At 37.7% G+C, this 19,718-nt stretch overlaps 1 protein-coding gene across 2 annotated transcripts in view; it reads right to left on the bottom strand.

Moving 5' to 3' along the window:
* Positions 1–19,718, bottom strand: part of LOC110291107 (bifunctional heparan sulfate N-deacetylase/N-sulfotransferase 4) — a 328,990-nt gene that overhangs the window by 37,138 nt on the left and 272,134 nt on the right. For both annotated transcript variants that reach the window (XM_021158063.2, XM_029474782.1), the window contains exon 7: positions 9,051–9,233. In XM_021158063.2, the coding sequence (XP_021013722.1) occupies positions 9,051–9,233 (183 nt within the window). The remainder of the gene's footprint in view (positions 1–9,050; positions 9,234–19,718) is intronic.

The raw sequence follows: 19,718 nt of genomic DNA, 5'->3' as shown, positions 1-19,718 counted from the left end.
TTCTCTCCAAGAGTGAAGTGACATGTGAGTGGACACACACACACACACACACACACACACACACACATACACATCATAAAAATTAAAAGTGCTCTCTCTCACGCACACATACATACACAATGAGAGGGAAGGGTTGGGGAGGAGACATCGCCTAGTTGTTGAACAATGATACTGGTTAAATTAATATACTTCTCTGATCACTATACCAACAGATACAAGCCATTATCTGGGTGTTAAGATGGTAGAGAGCCCACTATTCCACATGCTTCATTAGAATTAACCGTTGACATCATCTCAGATCTTCCCACAGGTTTGTTATGGTCCTAACACAGTGCTTACATCTCAGCAGACTGTCTTTCTTTATGACTGTGCTCTGTCTCGGTTATAACTAACTACCTTGGGGCTTTCCAGCTGCCTGTATTTCTGCTGTCACCCCTTCCCCGGCACAGTCCCCTCCATGCCTGTTAATTACAACTGTATTGACAAAGCATTTGCATTTTCTATTTTATATTCTGGTAGTGGTTGTTCAGACTTTCCCAGTGCTGAGTGTCAAGATATTGTCTGATTATTTCAATGCCAATGCATATAATATCCAACTTTTATTGATCACCTTCCCCATTCCAGGCATTTGCTTGGCATAGATTATTTCTAATCCTCAAAGTAAGACACATTTTATTATCCTTTCTTTATCGCTAAGGAAGGTAAGAGGCAATAGGTTTTACTTTGCTGTTACTGAAGGTCACACAGCAAGTTAGTTCATATTTGGAATCTGACGCTGCAGTTAAGTTGTTGTAGCAGGGGACAGGTAGGATTGGGGATTCTGGGAGAGGAAGGGACAGAGTGGCAGAGACAGAGACTTTGGCCGAGAGAAGCTGTTCCTTCATTTTATGCTTCCTTCTATTGCTATTATTTTAATTTTAAAAGTCAGGACATGACAGGGCACTTATGTAGATCGCTTCTCATTCGACAATAAGCTTGTTCCCTACATAATTGAAATAAACAGATAATAATAAATCACAATAAACAGCAAGTCACTGCCTCATGTATCTAGCAGTAGAGATATGTTTAAACTGTGAGAACAAAATTAAGTCAAAATTGCTTCAGGTAGCCTGCGGTTACGGTGCCAGGCTGTGAGTCTGTGACTCTCTCTGCCTTCATGAAGTGGGGTGAGTCAGGGAGGGGTTGACACAGGGACTCTCTGAAGCAATTTTACGAGTAGGTAAGTATGGAAGCCTTGCAGTTAGAAGATTCTTGGAAGCAAAAGGCAAGACTCAAACAGCGTGTTTTCATAGGAAGGAAAACAACTTTTGTTTCCATGAGACCTAGTTAGCCCAAGTCGCCATTTCCTTTGTGCCTCTGAAAATCTGCTTGGTTCCCAGCTTCTCTACCCTTCTCTTCCGAGCTACTGTGGAATGATTATCTGGGAATTGGCTATCACCCTGTGGGTCACATACCTGTTCCAGATAGGTAGGCCTTAATTAGACCCTAATTAATGGTAGAATTCATTTCTCCTTGACTTGCTTTCTGCTGTTCCAACTTCTCTGGTGAAAGGATGATATAAAAGACATTTTTTTAAACTCTTACTTTTTCCCATCTCTACACAGTGGTGTTGTTTTGAAACTACTCCTGGTACATTTCCTGGCACACATCTGTAAAGAGTTGTCACCAAGGCTTCACTGCACAGTGGAGGGACTTCCAATTTTCTGTCTGTCACCATCACTTATACCTAACATAATCCATGTGCACCAATGAGATATTCTAATAAGAAGGTTTATTCTCAGTGCTTCGATCAACAAGTCCTCGTGGTCTATCTGTGAATCAGACTCCATCTCAGCTTCTGAGTCTACTCGTGCTTCAAGAATCCCCTTCTGAGCCCCTCAAAGATGGAGAAAAGCCCTGGCTTCCTGCGAGCACCGATCTATAAGAACTACCTTAACCCATCTCTTGTGGCACCTGGTGGTCTGATTATTTTCCGAGTTCACTTTTAAATCATTGAACAACAGAGAAGTGTAAGCTCCAAAGTGTAGGCTAGGGCTGATGGGAAAGGACCTTGGTTCTGTGTATGGACTGAGGTAGGTGAAAATCTTAACAATCTTACTGTAAGCACAAGGTGCCTCTAATTTGTCCGAAACACCTATGTCTTGCTTACTCTATTAGACATGTATTTATTAAAGTGAGTGGTTACTCTTACTCAGAAATGTTTTCATAGGAAAACATAACTATAACTCATGTTAACCAATGGCTGCAGTCCTCCTCCCCCCTCTGCCCCAAACAGACCAAGCTATTACTTGCATTTTTATGAATATACTACAGGAAATAGATACCCAAATTAAAAAACAAAAAACAAACAAACAATATCAACAAAAACCAGGTCTGTGAACTCTCATGAGCCAGTTGGCTTACTGTAGGATTATGCATTTGTTGTGCCATTCAAATTACTAGAGATTTCTATAAAGCATACACAAAACAATTGTCTTGTTTGTTGTTAAATGGGAATGCTTTAATGTAGTTTATGATTATTTCAGTTCATAAAGTATGACAATACTTTAACTTTTATTATTTTTAAGGAGATCTCTGTATATACTTTTTTTCACTGACCACATGCTAGGAAATATTTCTGTGATAAGTTCATCTCTTGACAAGAAGATATCTGAAAATGATTGGTAGGAAAAGGAAAACCCAAGACTTCTCAATTGCCACAATCTCTGACCTTGTAGAATCAAAATGGTGGTGTGATTCACTAAAACTTAAACAACTAAAACTGGGAGAATCATTCCTGTAACTGAGAAGCAGTCCTGAGAGTATAAGAAAATGTTGTGGGATAAGGAGAGGCGAGGTAGAATATTAATACATAGACAACTTTCCACTGGAAAATAATTGGTTCCTAACTATTAAGCTGTCTTTAATAAAAGATAATGTTTCTATCATAAGTACATTGGCTCTTTCAGAAAAGCTTAAAGATAGACGGACCAGAGCTTTAAAATTAGTTTTCCTCTTGAAGCAGGGTAATTAGTTACCGATAGTCCTGTCTTTAGACTTGCCTACAACCAAGATCTGCCTATTGTCCATTCCCAGAAAGCCAATTTTAGCTTCTTTCTCTCTTAACTTTATTTCTTTCTGTTCTTCACAGTCCTGTAAAAGGGGTCTCACGTTCTCTCTGTAAACTAACATCTTTCTTTACTTCCTCCCCTTTTCGGCTTGTTAGTATAGAAACTTCAGAGGATTTAGAAGCACCTAGAAGGTTGAGATACACCAATATAATATAATATAATATAATATATATTCTACCAGTCATTTTCAGATATCTTCTTGTTTAGAGATGAACTGACCAAAGAAATATTTCCTAGCACATAGTCAGTGAAAAAGTATCTACAGAGACCTCCTTACAAATAATAAACGTTAAAGGAAGGAAGTTATCTCCCATCCTCTGTCTCCTGGCCCAATATGGCATGCACTGCTTGGCTCTATCATGCTGTGCCTACTAATAGGCTAATCCTCTCACCTGTACACAGTGCAATTTTTGTTTGCTTGTTTGTTTGTTTTATGGCTAGCAAGTGTTGAAAAGTAAAAGTGAAAGTGGCTCTTGTACTATTAGATTCTAGTTTGTGTGTGTATACACACACACACACACATATATATGCATATATATGTATGTATGTGTATATATGTATGTATGTGTATATATATGTATATATATGTATGTATATATTTTTACTGTCTTTATAATTCAGCCACATTGTTTGCAATGTGGCTGAATTATAAATAAAGACAGTAAAAATATGAAACGAAATTTACAATGGTCCTTTTTTTTTTAACACAATAAAAAGCTGTTGCTGTTTGTAACTCTCATGGCGGTAAAACTTTCCTGTTATGTAACTATTTTCAAAGTGTGGTTTTAGCAAATTCCCACTGAACCCATCATTGGATTCTTCCAAGCTTCAAGAGACAGTCCATGATGGAAGGAGACTTTTCTTTCTGAGCATAAAATCACCAAACTGCATCTGAGCTAGAATAAGAAAGCCTGGACTTAGTCCCAGCTCATCACTAATAAGTTAAGGGACTTATTTCAGTTCCCAAGGTTGGGTTGGATGTCCCTAACTTGTTTTGTTCTTACCATCTATAGGTCTGTGTCGGCATTCATTTGTTACTTCAACAGACAAGTATTAATAGCAGGCACAGTGTTGATGCAACCTGTTTTGTGATTTCTTTATATCACCAATACTCAAATCTTATCATTGTTAACTAAATCCTGCTGCCTTGATATCTAGAATCAACCAAACTGCTAGTCACCTTCAGTTAAGAACGGGGATTTACTTCCCCATCTCTCTCTCTCTCTCTCCATATACATATATATATATATGTATATGGAGAGAGAGAGAGAGAGAGAGAGAGATGGGGAGATATATATATATATATATATATATATATATATATATATATATATATATATATGTAACTCTGGAGACAATGGCAGAAACTGAGAAGACAGCTCAGTGAGCATTTCCCTGGACACAGAGCAAGCAAGAATCCACTTCATGCTTGGATGTTTGTTGATCCTCCAGAGTGACTGAGGGAAGATTGAGGCTGAGCTAACCTGACAGTTTGAGAGCTTAAGAGCATCGATTAGAACATGAGCAAATCTTACCTCCCCACTGCCTCCATGTTTGTGGCTTTGGTTCCTATAATAGGAGTTCTTTGTTCGGATTTTTTTTAGAAGAAAAGTATTTTTTTTATGTTCTGCAGTGATTATTCAATCAAAACAGTAAGGGATATGAATTAAAAAGAACCCAAGAGTGTAATTTTAAAACTCTCATATAGTAGAGACAGAGCCGTTGAGGAGCCAATCCGAGAATTATATTTTTCATGTGCATGGATACACATGTCTGTATCAAACAGCTTCAGGAGAATCAATTTCCCATGAGACAGGAGCACTTATGCATTCTCATAGCTGCTGATCATGCTGCCTATTGGCAGAGACAAACATTGCACTTTTTAATTAGGTGACAAAGCAACCTCACATATAGAGTAGTTGGTGCTAATGAAAATTTACATAAGGAACCAAAGGAATTAAGCAGATGTGAAGATTACCATTTTTCACTTTTTCTTTCGATGTGTAGTCATAAAAAAAAGTGTGAATTGAAAATGTAAAAGAAAATAGCAGTTGATTTCTATTTAAGACTGAAGAGTACTAAATAAGAACTACTCAAAAACATAAAAAGGGTACCTGAATATTTCTTTCTCATAATATGGAAGAGCAACAACAATGTTCTCTGCCTATTCTAAATGAGGGTCATGATGAGAAGGGCATACAATGTTTACCAGCTAATTCTGTTTTTGCTTACACGTAGAGAATAAGGGTAATTTCTATTTCACTTTGGATTGCTATCATCAATGTGAATAAGAAAGTAGATACAACCACAGGGAGCAAACTCAGAGCCCCTTGTTTTTTATCAGCTCTTCACCAATTTCATTTCTGACATCGCGTTTGATCAGGAAAAATCTGTCTAATATTCTGCAATAAGTCAAATGTTTTCAGCATCTTAGGAACCTAAATAATTTCCTCTTGACCTTGGTCATTCCTCTATGTTCTGTTCTTTGTTTTGCTGGTGGGAAAATGTTTGTGCTTTCCTTTACCTTTTTAGTAAAAATGTCCATGTAAACATTGCTACGCATATGGGAACAGAAGAGTCTTCTGGTAGCCTCTTTATGAGACTCTTTTTTTTTTTTTTGGTCAAATTTTGGAATTAGAGGCTTTATTTAATAAATATATTTTACATTCCCCATCATTTCCTTAAAATATATTTCATGTTTGAAATGATTAAAAAAAACAAAAACAAAAAAACACCTACTAATCAAACAAACGAACAATTCTAATGTGAATTAAATACCATGAGGCTTAGAAAGTATTTAGTTCAGTATTTGGCAAGAAGTCGGCATACTAATTATTTTATATTCCAAAACCTTGTATTCTTTTTTGTCAAGTACTTCCTTTTTCTTTAATTGGATAGTTTGTTTACATTTCAAATGTTATCCCTTTTACCTGGTTTCCCCTCTGTAATTCCCTATCCAATGAGGGTGCTCCCCCAGCCATAAACTCCACCTAAGCACCCTGGCATTCCTCTACATTGGGGCATCAGGCCTTCACAGGACCAAGGGCCTCTCCTGCCACTGATGCCAGATAAGGCCTCTTCAGCTCCCTCAGTCCTTCCCTTAACTCCTCCACTGGGGTCCCTGTGCTCAGTCCAATGGTTGGCTGTGAACATCCGCATTGAGACTCTTTACAAGTTTCAGTTGTCAGCTGAACACACTTCAATAACGTACACGTTAGCCATGTGGATGACAATGTCTTAAGACGTCCACAAACATTAACACTAGGAATACAAAGTTGTAGACTCTATGAATTGCTTCCAGATCATTGCTTTATTACTCTACTCTTAGTTATTAACTCAAATTTTTGTTAGGTTTCTATGGGTTTTATTTTTATGGTACGAAGACTAGGTCTAGGCACTCATCCCATTGTGCTGGCTGAGATGAAAAGCTATGAGTACTCACACTAGTTTCACATTTCTTTTTTTTAATTATAATTATACTCTTTAATATTTCACTTTCCCCCTGGAGCCTCCCCTATCCCAGGCATCTGGTGTATACTAGAGATACTGTCTCCTAAACATTTCACGGTTCAAAATGATTAGCTCTTTTTTTCCTTTTTGAAAATTCTTTATTCCCTTTTTTTTACAGTCCAGTCTTCATTCCCCTCTCAGTCTGCCCCCATCTGCTCCCCATCCCATACCTCCTCCTCCACCACCTCTCTTCCCTCACCCCCCCTCCCCAGTTTCCAAGGGGAAGTCCCCACCACCCCACCCCGACCTCACCAGAACCCCCTACTCCCTCGGGCCTCAAGTCTCTTTAGGGTTAGGTGTATCTTCTGTCCCTGAGGCCAGACCAGGCAGTCCTACTTTTATTTATGATAGTAATTTTTACCTCAATCTGCCACCATTGTACTTTATAATTGCATATTGAATTATTGAATGAGAATTCAGATGATATTTGGAACCATCATATTCACAAAGTCATATCAGAACAATGTTGGTTTGTTTCTATTTATTCTTTTAAAAAATAATAATATTGGGCCAGTGAGGTGGCTCGGTGACTAGAGGTGCTGCCTGGGGCAAATGAGAAAGGTAAGCTCAATCCTCGAGGAGAACCCAGCATGATCCTCAGACCTCCACACTTGCACAGGAGGATGCACACACCGACATTCACTTCCACACTTACCCGCTTATTCACAAAAGTGAAGCAATTACTAATTTGTAAAAGGTAAATAGCAAACTTAATGATACCCAGACAGCATTAAAACTTCTTGTTATTGTTCAAAGTTCAAACTATCTGATAAAATACAGCTCAATGTGTAAGGAAACATTTTTTTTTCTCCTAAAGGCTGATTAAAGGTTGGAGCCACTGAGGAGAAAGATCGCTTAAAGATCTACAACCTGTCTAAGACACTTTTTATTGATGCAGTCTGTGTTACAGCTGATAGCTCGTTGGTTTGGTGTGACTCATAAGAGTGGGAGTGGGTGTGTCTTGGTCTCTTCTGCCTGTCAGGTTGCCTTATCAGGTCTCAATTTTTTGCCTTGTCTTATTGTATCTTATTTTGTCCTGTTTGTCTCTTTTCTCTTGGAGGCCTGAAAAGGAAATGATATGGTGTAGAGGGTAGTTGGTGGGGGAGCCTGGGAGTAGTAGCAAGTGGGAAAACTGTGGTGAGGATGTAGTAGTATACAAGAGAAGAAACAATTTCCAATAAAAATTATATATATATATATATATATATATGTATGTATGCATGCATATATGTAAATTGGTTTGTAAAGGATAATTGATTTCCTTTACAATAGGTAATCTACTATAATGTGGTGAATGGCTGCTGCTGATTCCTCCAAACAGGGCATGGCTTGAGGCATCAGTTCATTTTAAAACAGTAAAAATCCTCCTCTGGGATAAGGAGAAAAGGAGAAAAGATAGTATTTTATTTTTTATTTCATGTCCTAGAGCTATCTTTACTGTTTACATTAGCAGGTGTTCAATGGACACAGGTCTAGAGAATCCCTGGCCATCTAGACACGGTGCTGTATGATGTGACTCATGGAATAAAGGGAGGCAGAGAGTCTTGAAGAAAGGAAATGGGGAAGATTCAGAAAGTCTGTTTCGCAGTAATTTCCCATTAATGATGATGCTTCTTTTTTAGCGACTGCTTAGCAGGGGAACATCTGATCTGCTCTCCGCAGCCAGCTCATTGATTGTGTGGGTCGATGCAATCTGATGCATAAAGAGCCGAGTAAGTGGGAGGCAGTGCTTCCTAGATAACTGCTAAGAAGAGATAGTTTAGGTTGGATGCTTTCAAGCTGTGTGGCTTCACAGAGTGTCAAATTAGTAGTAAAAGCCATCCTAAAACTGGCAAGTCTCTCTTCTATCGATATGCCTAATGTTGCTGAAATTAGTTAGACTTAAGGAAAAGTGAAAGACACCAAACAGACACTAAATCCTTATGAACAGAAGGACAAGGCTGCTCTTTCTTTTTTGATGTACTCTCTAGTATAAACATACGTGTTAATCTGTGGTGACCGGATGCTGTATTAATTACAGAGGCTCTGTTTCTGTTTCTGTTTTCAATCTTCTGAGCTGTCCAGGGCTGATCATTTTACAGTAGCTAGCCAATCCTTGTACCACATGTAAGTCTAAAGCATTTGCTTGCCCAAAACTCCAACGATAAAACACCATCCTTACTGCTGTGTTTCCAAATGAAATGAGCCAACAAGGAAAATAAAACTACAAATCTAAACATGCAAACTGTAAAAGATACAAAATATTATCATTGAAGGCACTATGCTAGCTGGAAAAGGGGATAATTTGTATTACATATCTATTTTAACATGCCCTAATACATTTATTTGATTTATTTAATTTCATGTTTATTTAATAAGTTCCTAACACAAATTAAACAGTAACACATTGCTAATGTTTTTCTCCCCATGGAGAGAAGGTTTGAATGTTACCTGCCAGAGAGGGTCTTTCTGCTCAGGGAAGAGCTCGAAGTACTTGTGAGCCAGTTGCACTGGAGGCAGGGTCTGCAGTTTCAAGTTGGTCCAGCTGTGCACAAAGTTGGCCAAGTTCACAAAGGTGTACAAGCCGAGGCGGTCATTCCCATAGTTAGACAGATGTGTCATGAAAATGCTGATCTGAGAAAGAAATAAAAATGATCCCTCAGTCTCATAAGCATACTCTCAAAAGTGGAAGTAATTGATCCACCAACATCTCATTTACCTTCAGAACTTCAAGAGAAATATAATTATACTTTTAGGTTGGCATCCACTTAATTATTTTTTTCTAAAATACCACTTTAAATTACTGTTAAAATTAAGACTGAATTAGAGTTTGGCACTAACCAGAAGGGTAGTGCCACTTTCAATTTTCGGGTTTGTCCTAATATAAAGCCAATATCAAGAGACCCCAAATCATATAATCTCCAGAATGCTGGGGAACAAGAACTAAACCAGCTGTAAAGCAAAGCAACTGTTTCATTTCTTCTCTGATGACGATACATTCTGACGGAGTCAGGATGGTGTCAACTACTCATTTCTTCGCATTATAATGAGGTTTGTATCTGTTTCTTTAATGAAACGAGGGTTTAAAAAATGATAAATGTTTGGGGAGATAAGTAACTGACTGAAACATTGAGCAATGTGTGTATAGAATCGTTCCAGGGTGGAATACAGTTTTATGTTTTGATGGATGCATTAAAAATAAATTTAGTTTAAAACCAGTTTTGCAAAGGTATTTTTGCATTCATCAAGAACTACCATTTTCATTAATTTTTTACAACTTTTCAGAGCTCGTGTGAACTCTAAAAATATTCTGCCATTTCTGTGTTGTTCTTTGTATACTATAAACTAGGGGAAAGTGACACAGTTCTTGAAAGACAGTGCGAGAATTTGCTTGGTATTGAAGATAAACTTAACATGCAGTCCATCTCAGCCATTGTAGCAGAAACCCAAATATTAAATAAAAGAAACATTCCACAGTCCTGATCTAAGTTGCAGAGAATATTAATGAAACTCTGAAAAAGAATCAATTATTTTCTAGCAACTATAATTTATACACTCTTTAGTTTTCATATTTTTAAACACATGTTATCTTAAAAATAGATGGATTTTTATCATGAGTTAAATATATAAGTATTTCAAATAATCTAGTTAAAAATTTTAATGACTTTATTTTAAGTAATATTTTCATAGTACTTCAATGAATAATATTAGGACATTTATCTGAGATTGAACAGTAAGAAAATATGGAGGAAAAGCCAAGAATCTGTGGCTACCATTTTATGTAGATGTTCAGGCTCTCATTCTTCAGAGACATTATCACTTTCTGTGGTTATTCATATTATTTAGGAACAGTGAAGTAAAATTAGGAAAATAGCATATATTTCAATATCATGTCACTGCAACATCACTAGAATAGTAGCTATGTAGCCAAGATCATAACACAGATCCTCTGTTCTCAAGATGTAATGTCACTGAATGAAGTATAGGTGTCCAGAAAGAGGACTTGTATCTTAAAAACATAAGAGCATTGTCTTGAACTAGAATACAATAAATGATATTCTATCTAGAACTTCTAATTTCAAGCACAAGTTTTCATCATTTGAAGGACTTTTCATTTTTAAGAGGTGTTATCTTTTTGTCTGTCACACTATGACACTGAAAAGGTCCCCAAGGACAGCTAATTAAAATTATCTGCCAGTGCTTGCCACCCTGAAAGTAAAAATGAGAGGGTGAGAATTTGGTCCATTGGCCTTACTGTCTCCAAATTATAAAAGTAGTACCCCAAATTATGTAAAACTTATCTGTGGTAGTCATGAGAAGCTAATCCCTTCTCATTTATAAAATCATTAAATCCTCATTCTGGTCTGACAAGGTAGGTAGTTTCATAGACCCCTTTACAGATAAAGAAGTGGGGTAGGAAAGCTGGTAAGTAACTTGCCTTAGTCTCCATTGAGTGAAGTACAAAATAGGAATTAAATTCCCAGGTCCAACCACATGCTGTTGTGCCAGGAAAGTTCTCGAACCCCAAAAGACCACCAAGGAGCTGAATCCAATATAATCACATTAAGGTCTCTATTCAAGCTGGAGCCTGGGCTCTCCGCTAATCCTGACACAGTAGGAAGGTGGAGCTTGAGTCTAGTTTCAGGCAGATTTACAGAGGCACTGATGTCTAGCCCGGTACACATCTGATGGGGGTGGGGGGAGGCTTTTAACATAATTGACTGGTGCAGGGAGCCAAACTATAAACCTGACTTCTGGTTTCCTTCTCATTGGTGGTTGTTAGGAAGTGAAGTGTCAGGGGCAGGCTCTTAACCAAATGGTGCAGATTGGTTGGGGGAGTAACCTAGAGACTTGTGCTAGCTGCTAGATTTGTAGGGGAAAAGCCTGGAGATGCAGATCTTGTTACTATGTAGGCTGGAAACTGAAGCTAGGTACCTGCCTGTTAGTTTACCTGAATTTAAACTTAGGTCAGGTTTTCTAAGATGGAGTCTGAACCCCAAAACTTTGTCCTCTCAATGCCTGCACCTTTGCTTGATCATTTTTATGCAATGAATTTACCATCATCTTTTTATTAAAAGAAAAAAAGATAAAAGAAAGAAAGAAAATCTGTTGAAGAAGTTAGTATTATTTAGAAACTCATATGGTTTTCTTTTTTCTTTTTTTCTTGAAATAGAATAATAGAAGATAACATACTTAAGGATATTTTCAGTACTAGCGATTGAACCTAGGGTCTTGGCTCTGTATATCTATATCCCTGGCCTTTTTAATTTTTATTTCAACACTGGATCTTACTAAGTTTCCTAGACTTGCTTAAGACTCACTTTTCTAAGTCTGTTTTATTCTTCTTAGTTTATTTATTTCATTTTATGTGGACGAGTGTTTTGCTTGCATATATAGACATATAATTTTTCTGTGCACCATATCCATGTCTGGTATTCGTCGAGGACAGAAGAGGGTATTGGATCCCCTGGAACTGGAGTTTCAGATGGTTGTGATACATCCTGTTGATGCTGGGAATTGAACATGAGTCTTCTGCCAGAGCAAAGGTATCTCTTAACTGGGGAACCTTCTCTCCTAAGCAGGCTTTGACTCTTCATTTCTCCTGTCTCAGCATCCTGAGCACCTAATGTTACAATCCTACTTATTTCTGGAAAGAAGCATTTGAAACAATGAATTTGAATGTTATTTCTGAAAATAATAACATCCTTTTGAAAGTCTTGTTCCTTTCTCCTTCTAGAGGGGTTTAACCACAGATTTATGCTCTGAGAGTAAAACATGGGAGGGGATACTTACAACAATGTAATTGACATGGTGAGTTTATGTAAAGGATGCAGACATTTAAAACAATAATTTAAATGTGAGTTGACACAATTATCTGACCTGAAACTCATCTGTTGTCATTGGAATAAGCTCAGGTGCCCCTGCCTCTGGATGTGCAATCACTAATGATGTTGTCTCAATGCAACTCAATGCTTCAATTGTAAGCTCTTGTATCCCAAGTAGGAGCTGAGTTTGCTGCAGGACTGAATCCTGGAGTTTCCAGAATATAGCATGGTATCTGTGGTCAGACCTCATCAAACCAGGATCAGTAGGAAGTCACTACAGCCACTAAGAAATAAGAAAGTTGACACGTGGTATCCCTGGGCTTCATTATCATGTCACAAGGCTGCCATTGTCATAAAAGCAAGGTGGAGGCTGAAGACCTAAAATAATACCGTAAAACCCTAGAAATCTACCATCTCTCTGGTTGTTACTTCAAGTTAGAAGTTAAGCACCTATAAGTAGCCTATAGTCTGAGAAAAAATATATAAGTAAAAATGATCTTTGAGGATGGGGTAGGGATTATTTTTATATAGTAGGTAAATGGATATTATCATTTAATTTGGTGATGATGATGATGTTAGATTTTTACAGAAGGCTAGCTTTAACCAGTTTTTCCAGAATTTCTGGAGGAGAAGCTTTGATTCGTGGAGAAAGCACACGATTTACTCCTGATGAAATGGAAAAGCGGCCTTTTGCATAAAGCAGAGGAGTTCTGTCTTCTGTTCTACGCTGAGGGTGGTTGGTGCACTTAAACCTCCCTTAGCTGCATGTATAAGCAAGCAGCCCCAGCCCTGGCTGCAGTGGCTGTCATGTGGGCACTGTGTGCACATGCTTTACTGGTTAAGAGCAAATTAGTGCTGCTCTATGGTCAATTGACTGCACTTTAAGAAAAACAGTTTTGCAAGCACAGCTTAGCTGTGCATATCTGGCTTTCTAAAAGCGCCTTTTGTGCAGACAGAGCACTTTTGCTTTAGCGTTTCTGGACAAATAGCTTATTTGAGAGGGGAAAAAAACTATTCAGAAAGTGTAGGGAGAAGACAAAATAAAACCAGGGCTTGAGACCTAAAAAGGGTAAGTCAAGGGATATGCAGGAAGAGATAATAGCAAATAATCTGAGTTACAATGTGCTGCTGTTGTATATGTGTCAGTGATTGCCACTCTGCTCACTGCCCCTAACAAATTAGTTTAATTAAACTCATTTTGATCGTTATTTTCTTAGCACATATTAGGAATGTCTCAATTTAATATGTCCCATGGGACCACCTGGAATATGTAAGATTATGCCACGTGGGTGCACACTGTTGTTAGATGTGACTCTGTACCCTGAAATATGATAGCACAGAGCTATGGACTTACTCCGAAAAAAATCTTCCTGGTACGGACAACAGGCAAACTCATTGTATCCAATGGATTAGTTTGAGAAATTACGGAATGCTGACATCCTCAGGCCTCTTGGAGCCTGCCTTCTAGAAGTCAGGAGGTCTGGGTGGCCATGTTTCTGTGTTAAGCATGCCTCTAGGACGCCTTCATCTTGCCTTTATCTTTAACACTGAAGTCTCTCAATTCCAATATAACAAAACAAAGAAAACAAAAACGAATTTCAATTCTCCCTTCTCTCAATTGTTGTGATATAAAAACAAGTTCATAGCCTCCATTGTAGGCTGTTTTTCAGGCTGATGACCAGATACACAATATGTATCAGAATCAATTATGAGTGGAAAAGGGTGGTTAGAAATGTCTTTATAGTTCTTATAGTTCAGGGACTCCCTATGCTTGTATTCCCAGGATTTGAGAACTGAGCTAGGACTGAAAATTCCATATCACCTTGGTCTATATTGTATCTGTTTTAAAGAAAAAGATTTCAATGTTCACTATATACATCTTCATAATAAGAAATTGGATGGCTATAATTACTTTATTGATAATCTTTAACTGAGTATAAAGAGATGCTGTAGTGAAGAGTGTTGCTTGTTGCCCCATATGCTGGCCCACATACAGGATCTCAATGTATAACCTTAAGGTAGCCCTGACACTCATCATCTTCTTGCCTGGATCTCAAGTCTTCTAAGTCTGGAGGTTCCAGACATGTACCAGGGCATCTTGTTCAATTAGTTGCTTTTTATAACAATTTCCTGTGTTTTATAAAATTGGTAGTGTCCAAAGGATGCAAAGAAGAGGAGAGGAAAAAGTGAAACAAACAAACAAACAAACAAACAAACAAGAAAACCCTCATTTTATCTAGTGATCAAGGCAGCAACACTTTCTGCATTGGTTTAGAATATTTTCAGAGTCAATACAAGAAAAGTTCCTGTGCTTTTCCAGCTTGTATGGCAAATACAATGTCACTAAAAATTACGTGACCATGAATATCAATAGCCAGAAAAACCCTGCACAGTCTCATAATTTAGAACCTAGGATCAAGCACATTTTTTAATTAAAATACACTTTAAATATTTGAGTGTTTAGATATGAGAGCTACACTGACTTCAAAAATAAATCATCTGTAAAGTGCATCTTTCATAGGGGGGAAAAAAGGCAAAGAGCAGCTGTGCAGGCCAGAGAGACATGAAGTTCACTTGAGGCAGCTTGTACCAATGTTCACAGCAGGATTATTCAAGATAAGCATTAAGTATTAGCCGTCAGTTTCCAGTTTTGTACCCAGGGCTCTGACAGCATGCCTCTTTTCAGAATGAGTCCATTGTGTTTAAAAATATGTCCATTAGCTGGTTAAATTATTGATTAGGCTTTTTAGTTCTCCTAAGATGTGAAGATGGATGGAATTCAGGGGAAGAGTCCTGATGGGCTCATCTCCTGGGCTTTGGCATTGAACTCATAATTGTCGTCAAAAGGGCAATTTAGATTTTTCTTTTCTTCTAAATGTAGGCTGTGACCACACAGAGAGAGTAAGCATAATGCTATGCTTAACACTGCCAATTTGCATGCAATGCTGCCTCATTTAAGCACAGATAACACAAATGCTGGGCGTGATTTCAGGCCCTCATATCTCTTTAGATTGGAGCAATTAATGTTTTGGGGAAAGTATGCATGTATAAAACTACCCAAAGTAAGGACAGTTTTCTAAACCCTAGGTAATATTGTTCTATTCCTCAATATAAAGACTGCCATGACCTTGAGGTCCATGATTTAGAATTAATAGTGTATTTGTCAAAAATGAAACAAACAGAATGGCTGGGTATTGTTTTATCTTTGATTTTTTCTTATTACATGATACTGGGGGGGCAGGTCATGTTAATTTACTAATGAAACTCTACAAAGTGGTTTGATGTTCATTTTTCTTCCTTTTGTTCAGTTTTTTGATGCAGAAAATATCCTCTTCTAGAGAAAGGGAAGCAAAATCAAAGAGGTGTTGTGACCTGCCTGAAGTCACAGGGAAAATGCCAGCAAATCCAGTGTCAAACACACAACCAAGCCCACTACACACTTAAGCACTTGTGAGGTGGGTAGATATCATGTCAAGTATTCAAACTACAGCAAAATAAACTTAAAGACAAAAAGATCCCGTGAGCTCAGAATCAGCTTCTTTTTCATGTACTGATTCTATCAGAACTTTACCAACAAGTTAGTTGAAGTTCCTTGTATTGTTTTAATTTCTGTTCTTATCATCATAACCATCTAGATAATTTATCTGCAACAAATAACAATATGTTAATTGTGACTTTTAAAAAATTCATTCATGTAAAATGTCTCTTACCTATCTTTAAGGATAAGGGCATTCAAGTTCCAATATATGCATCTAAATGCACATAAACCTTCCAGTGTTGTACTGACTCTAACTATTTCAGGATAATAAGTCCCAAAGTTGAAAATAATTATCCCATGTAATAAGACTCTCCATCAGAAGCACCCCAAACAGCCACTGAGGTGACAGAAATGGAAAGTAAGTCCTCTCTTCTAGGCTCAAAGAAACATTTCAATGGTGTTGTCAGACTGCATTAACTAACAGCGAATCTTGGAAAGAGAAAGGCCACAGAGAAAGAGGCTAGGGAGAGAGGGGAGGGAGAGAAAGGAGCAGGAGGGAGAGGTAAAGCAGAAGGGCATTTTAGAACCTTCTGAATGTGGCTGTGTGCGTGCCTCTAAATCTCTACTCAGAATTAACTTCAGTTATTGATCTTCCTCAGGCTGCTTCCCTTACCAGAGGGGCTTTTGTGCATCATGTGACTCATTGTGGTTTCATATAAGATGTGCAATGCCACAAGCATTCATATTTAATCACTACTCCTAGCTGATGTTTTAAAATTCCATACTCCTGACTCTTCAAAAGAAGAAGGGTCTTTTTTTGGAGGGAGAAGGCAAGGAAAAAAAAAAAAACTAAACACTTTTAATTTGAAACATAGTTAATGAGGAAAATTATATTTACCTATCATTTTTATTTATACTCACTGTGGAAATCTGAAAGTATCCAAATATGACCTTGGGCCAGTGTAATAATTCAGTCCCATTGTTCTGCTTTGCAGCAATGGGAGGCAAGACTCGACTATGGAATGAGGATGTCTGGCCATGTGCCCTGGGTTCTGAACCACAGGCTCCTATATTAACTCAAGGAAAACAGTAACTCAGCTTTCAGGTATGTCCTGATAGTTAAATCAGTTGTGGTATACTCAAACAGATTTTAAATGGAAAACATTGTATGGAAGATATCACACATATTCAATTAAAGTTAGAAGAATATAATAATGAATACATGGATATCTTTCAGAGGTTTTCATTACCTGCACTAAACCACGTGGTAAGAAAACATTAAATAGAAAATTCCACACATAAATAATTATAAATTTTAAATAATATTTACTAAAAATATATTATTGATTGTTCTATTTTATTACTAACCTCTCTCTCTCTCTCTCTCTCGTATAGAATAGAGTTTATTCATGGCATGGGGAGAGGAGTTAAGAGGGTAGTAGAGGCAGAGAAAGGCAGAGAGGAGAGAGGAGAGAAGCAGAGGCCAGCCATGACCACTTGGAAAGAAGGGGAAAAGGGATGAAGAGAGGGAGGGAACAAGGGGGCAAGAGACAAGAGCATAAGAGCTACTAATCTCTTAATATGACTAATTTACAAATAAATTTTATCATAGATAAACCTTTAGAGAAAGCAATATTGTATACATGGTAATCCTGGGCTATTGGAATGTAATTCTCTGGTTTAGAGGTGACCATTGTAGTTTTTGTATCAAACAAATTGTTTAAAATTATTTAAATTACATATCATACATGCTTGCCTTTTGTAAGCACAGTCAATTTTCCTTTGTCTATCTGAAATTATCTGAGTTTATCATGTCTTATGGTTAAATTCTGGTAAATAATATGACTTCTATTTAAAACAGAAAATATTAAATATCTGTGTCCCCTTGCAAGAATGGCTAAGATTGTTCACTAACGTGTGGTGCTATTGTTCAGTTTTTGTAGTGTTTACAAATAAATTCAAGTTGTTTCCACCAGACTCATCAGCGATGGGTGAAATTAAAAATCAATATAGGGGGAGATTGTTAGATGGAACCCTCTAGTTCATTTTTAAAAGCACTCTAAGTAGATTTTAGAAGCAAAAGGGACTCAGGAGTAGTTTCCTGAGCTGGATTCTTGCTGTCTCTCAGTGCACTGATGTCTGCCACAGCATGTATTTGTTTGGTCATTCATAGTCTGTCCCTGCATCATAATATTAGAACTAAAGGTGTTGACCACTGTAGCCCCACGTCTTTCTAGCATAAGCACATGATAGGTGTGCACCACCAATGGGTTGTGTGGAGATGTGTCTCCTTGGTAACACTCACCCCCTTCTCTAGAAGCAAATGTGGAATAACTTAATTGCTCTCCCATTTTCCTCCCAACTCTAAGGACATAAGGGAGAAAACAAAACTTTCCATCCCACAACCCTGAAAACAGCTGGTATTTAATAGGAGAGGATGAATTTCTAAATTACATTTTTATTTGTGTTTTCCATTTCTGTGATGAGACTAAATGCAGCAGAGGTTCCGTTCTGCATTTGATTATTTACCAGCATTCCCATTTTTTTTCAGTCATAATATTTGGTTAGTGAATTATTAACAAATCAGAGTTGTTTTGATTCAGGGCTGACGAGCGTGTAAACACGGATCTTCCTGAATAGGGAAGCTGGGCAGTAGCTTCATCGGAGCAGCAGTAAACAGGGCAGCTGTTCTAACAGAGAACAGAAGGCTCCCGATGGATTTCAGCAAGCAGGACCCGACTTCTTTTTCTTCTAAGTTAATAGAGGCTTAAGTCATTAAAAGGCAGTGTATTTCCAACTGAATCGCTATAGCATACATTTGTATTGTGTTTTGTTTTGTGTTTTTAATTAGGCAAATCAGGACTGAGAATTTAGGTGTTATGATGTTGAACAATGGTTTACACAATGGAGGACTGCCACTGGTGCTTGCCTTCGGAGTTACTGACACTACCTGTTTTGTTTCTAACAGTATGACAATGATGCCACATACATGTCACCAAAGGAGAAACGCACTAACTTGGGAATGATCCTAGTGTAGCCAGTGGGTAGAGAAAATACCACCATTTGCAAACTTCTCAAATGACATCAAGTAGAGTCAAGCTGGATTTGCTTAAATAAAAACGTATCTTAAAATGTGTTGACCAACCAGTGAATTTGCAAAAATACATTAAATGCTTATTATGTATCTAATGACATTTTAGAATTAGAGATATAACAGCAAGTAAATTATATGTGCTATTTGTTTACAGGAACTAAGGTATGATGAAGATCCAAAGTAAAATAGTGATCTGAGATGTGCAGGCTTTTGGATCAAGCAGCCTGGCAAGCTGCTTCTCAAGAGAAATATGTAAACTGTGAACTGGGGCTTTGTGAGAAATTTCAGGTAAGAGAGTATGTCAGAGGAGTTAGGTGACAAAGTGAAGGCAGACTTCAGTGGCAGTTCCCAAACAGTATAGTCTAGAAATTGAAGTTGGTAAGATATGATCATGGAAAGGAGAGGCTTCCATGAATGAGCATGAGATCACGTCCTCATTTCAGACCCTAAATTTCTTAAGTAGTGTACAATTCAATCCCAGCCACAACAACGCACCATTAAAGGAAAGAGCAGCACAGAAGTACATGCTATAAATGAAAGTCTCTTAAGTACTGTATGAAAGAGAGGGCATAGGTGTCTGAAGCTGTGGCTGGCATGCAGTTGAAAAGCAATCATGTGTTAACAGTAACAGAGCGAATCGATCCATTCCTATCTCCTTGTACTAAGGTCAAGTCTAAGTGGATCAAGGAACTTCACATAAAACCAGAGACACTGAAACTTAT

This window comes from Mus caroli, chromosome 3, assembly GCF_900094665.2.
Source record: "Mus caroli chromosome 3, CAROLI_EIJ_v1.1, whole genome shotgun sequence".
Lineage (NCBI taxonomy): Eukaryota > Metazoa > Chordata > Mammalia > Rodentia > Muridae > Mus > Mus caroli.
Note: the sequence above shows the minus strand (reverse complement) of the source record. Positions and strands in the feature narration are given on the sequence as shown.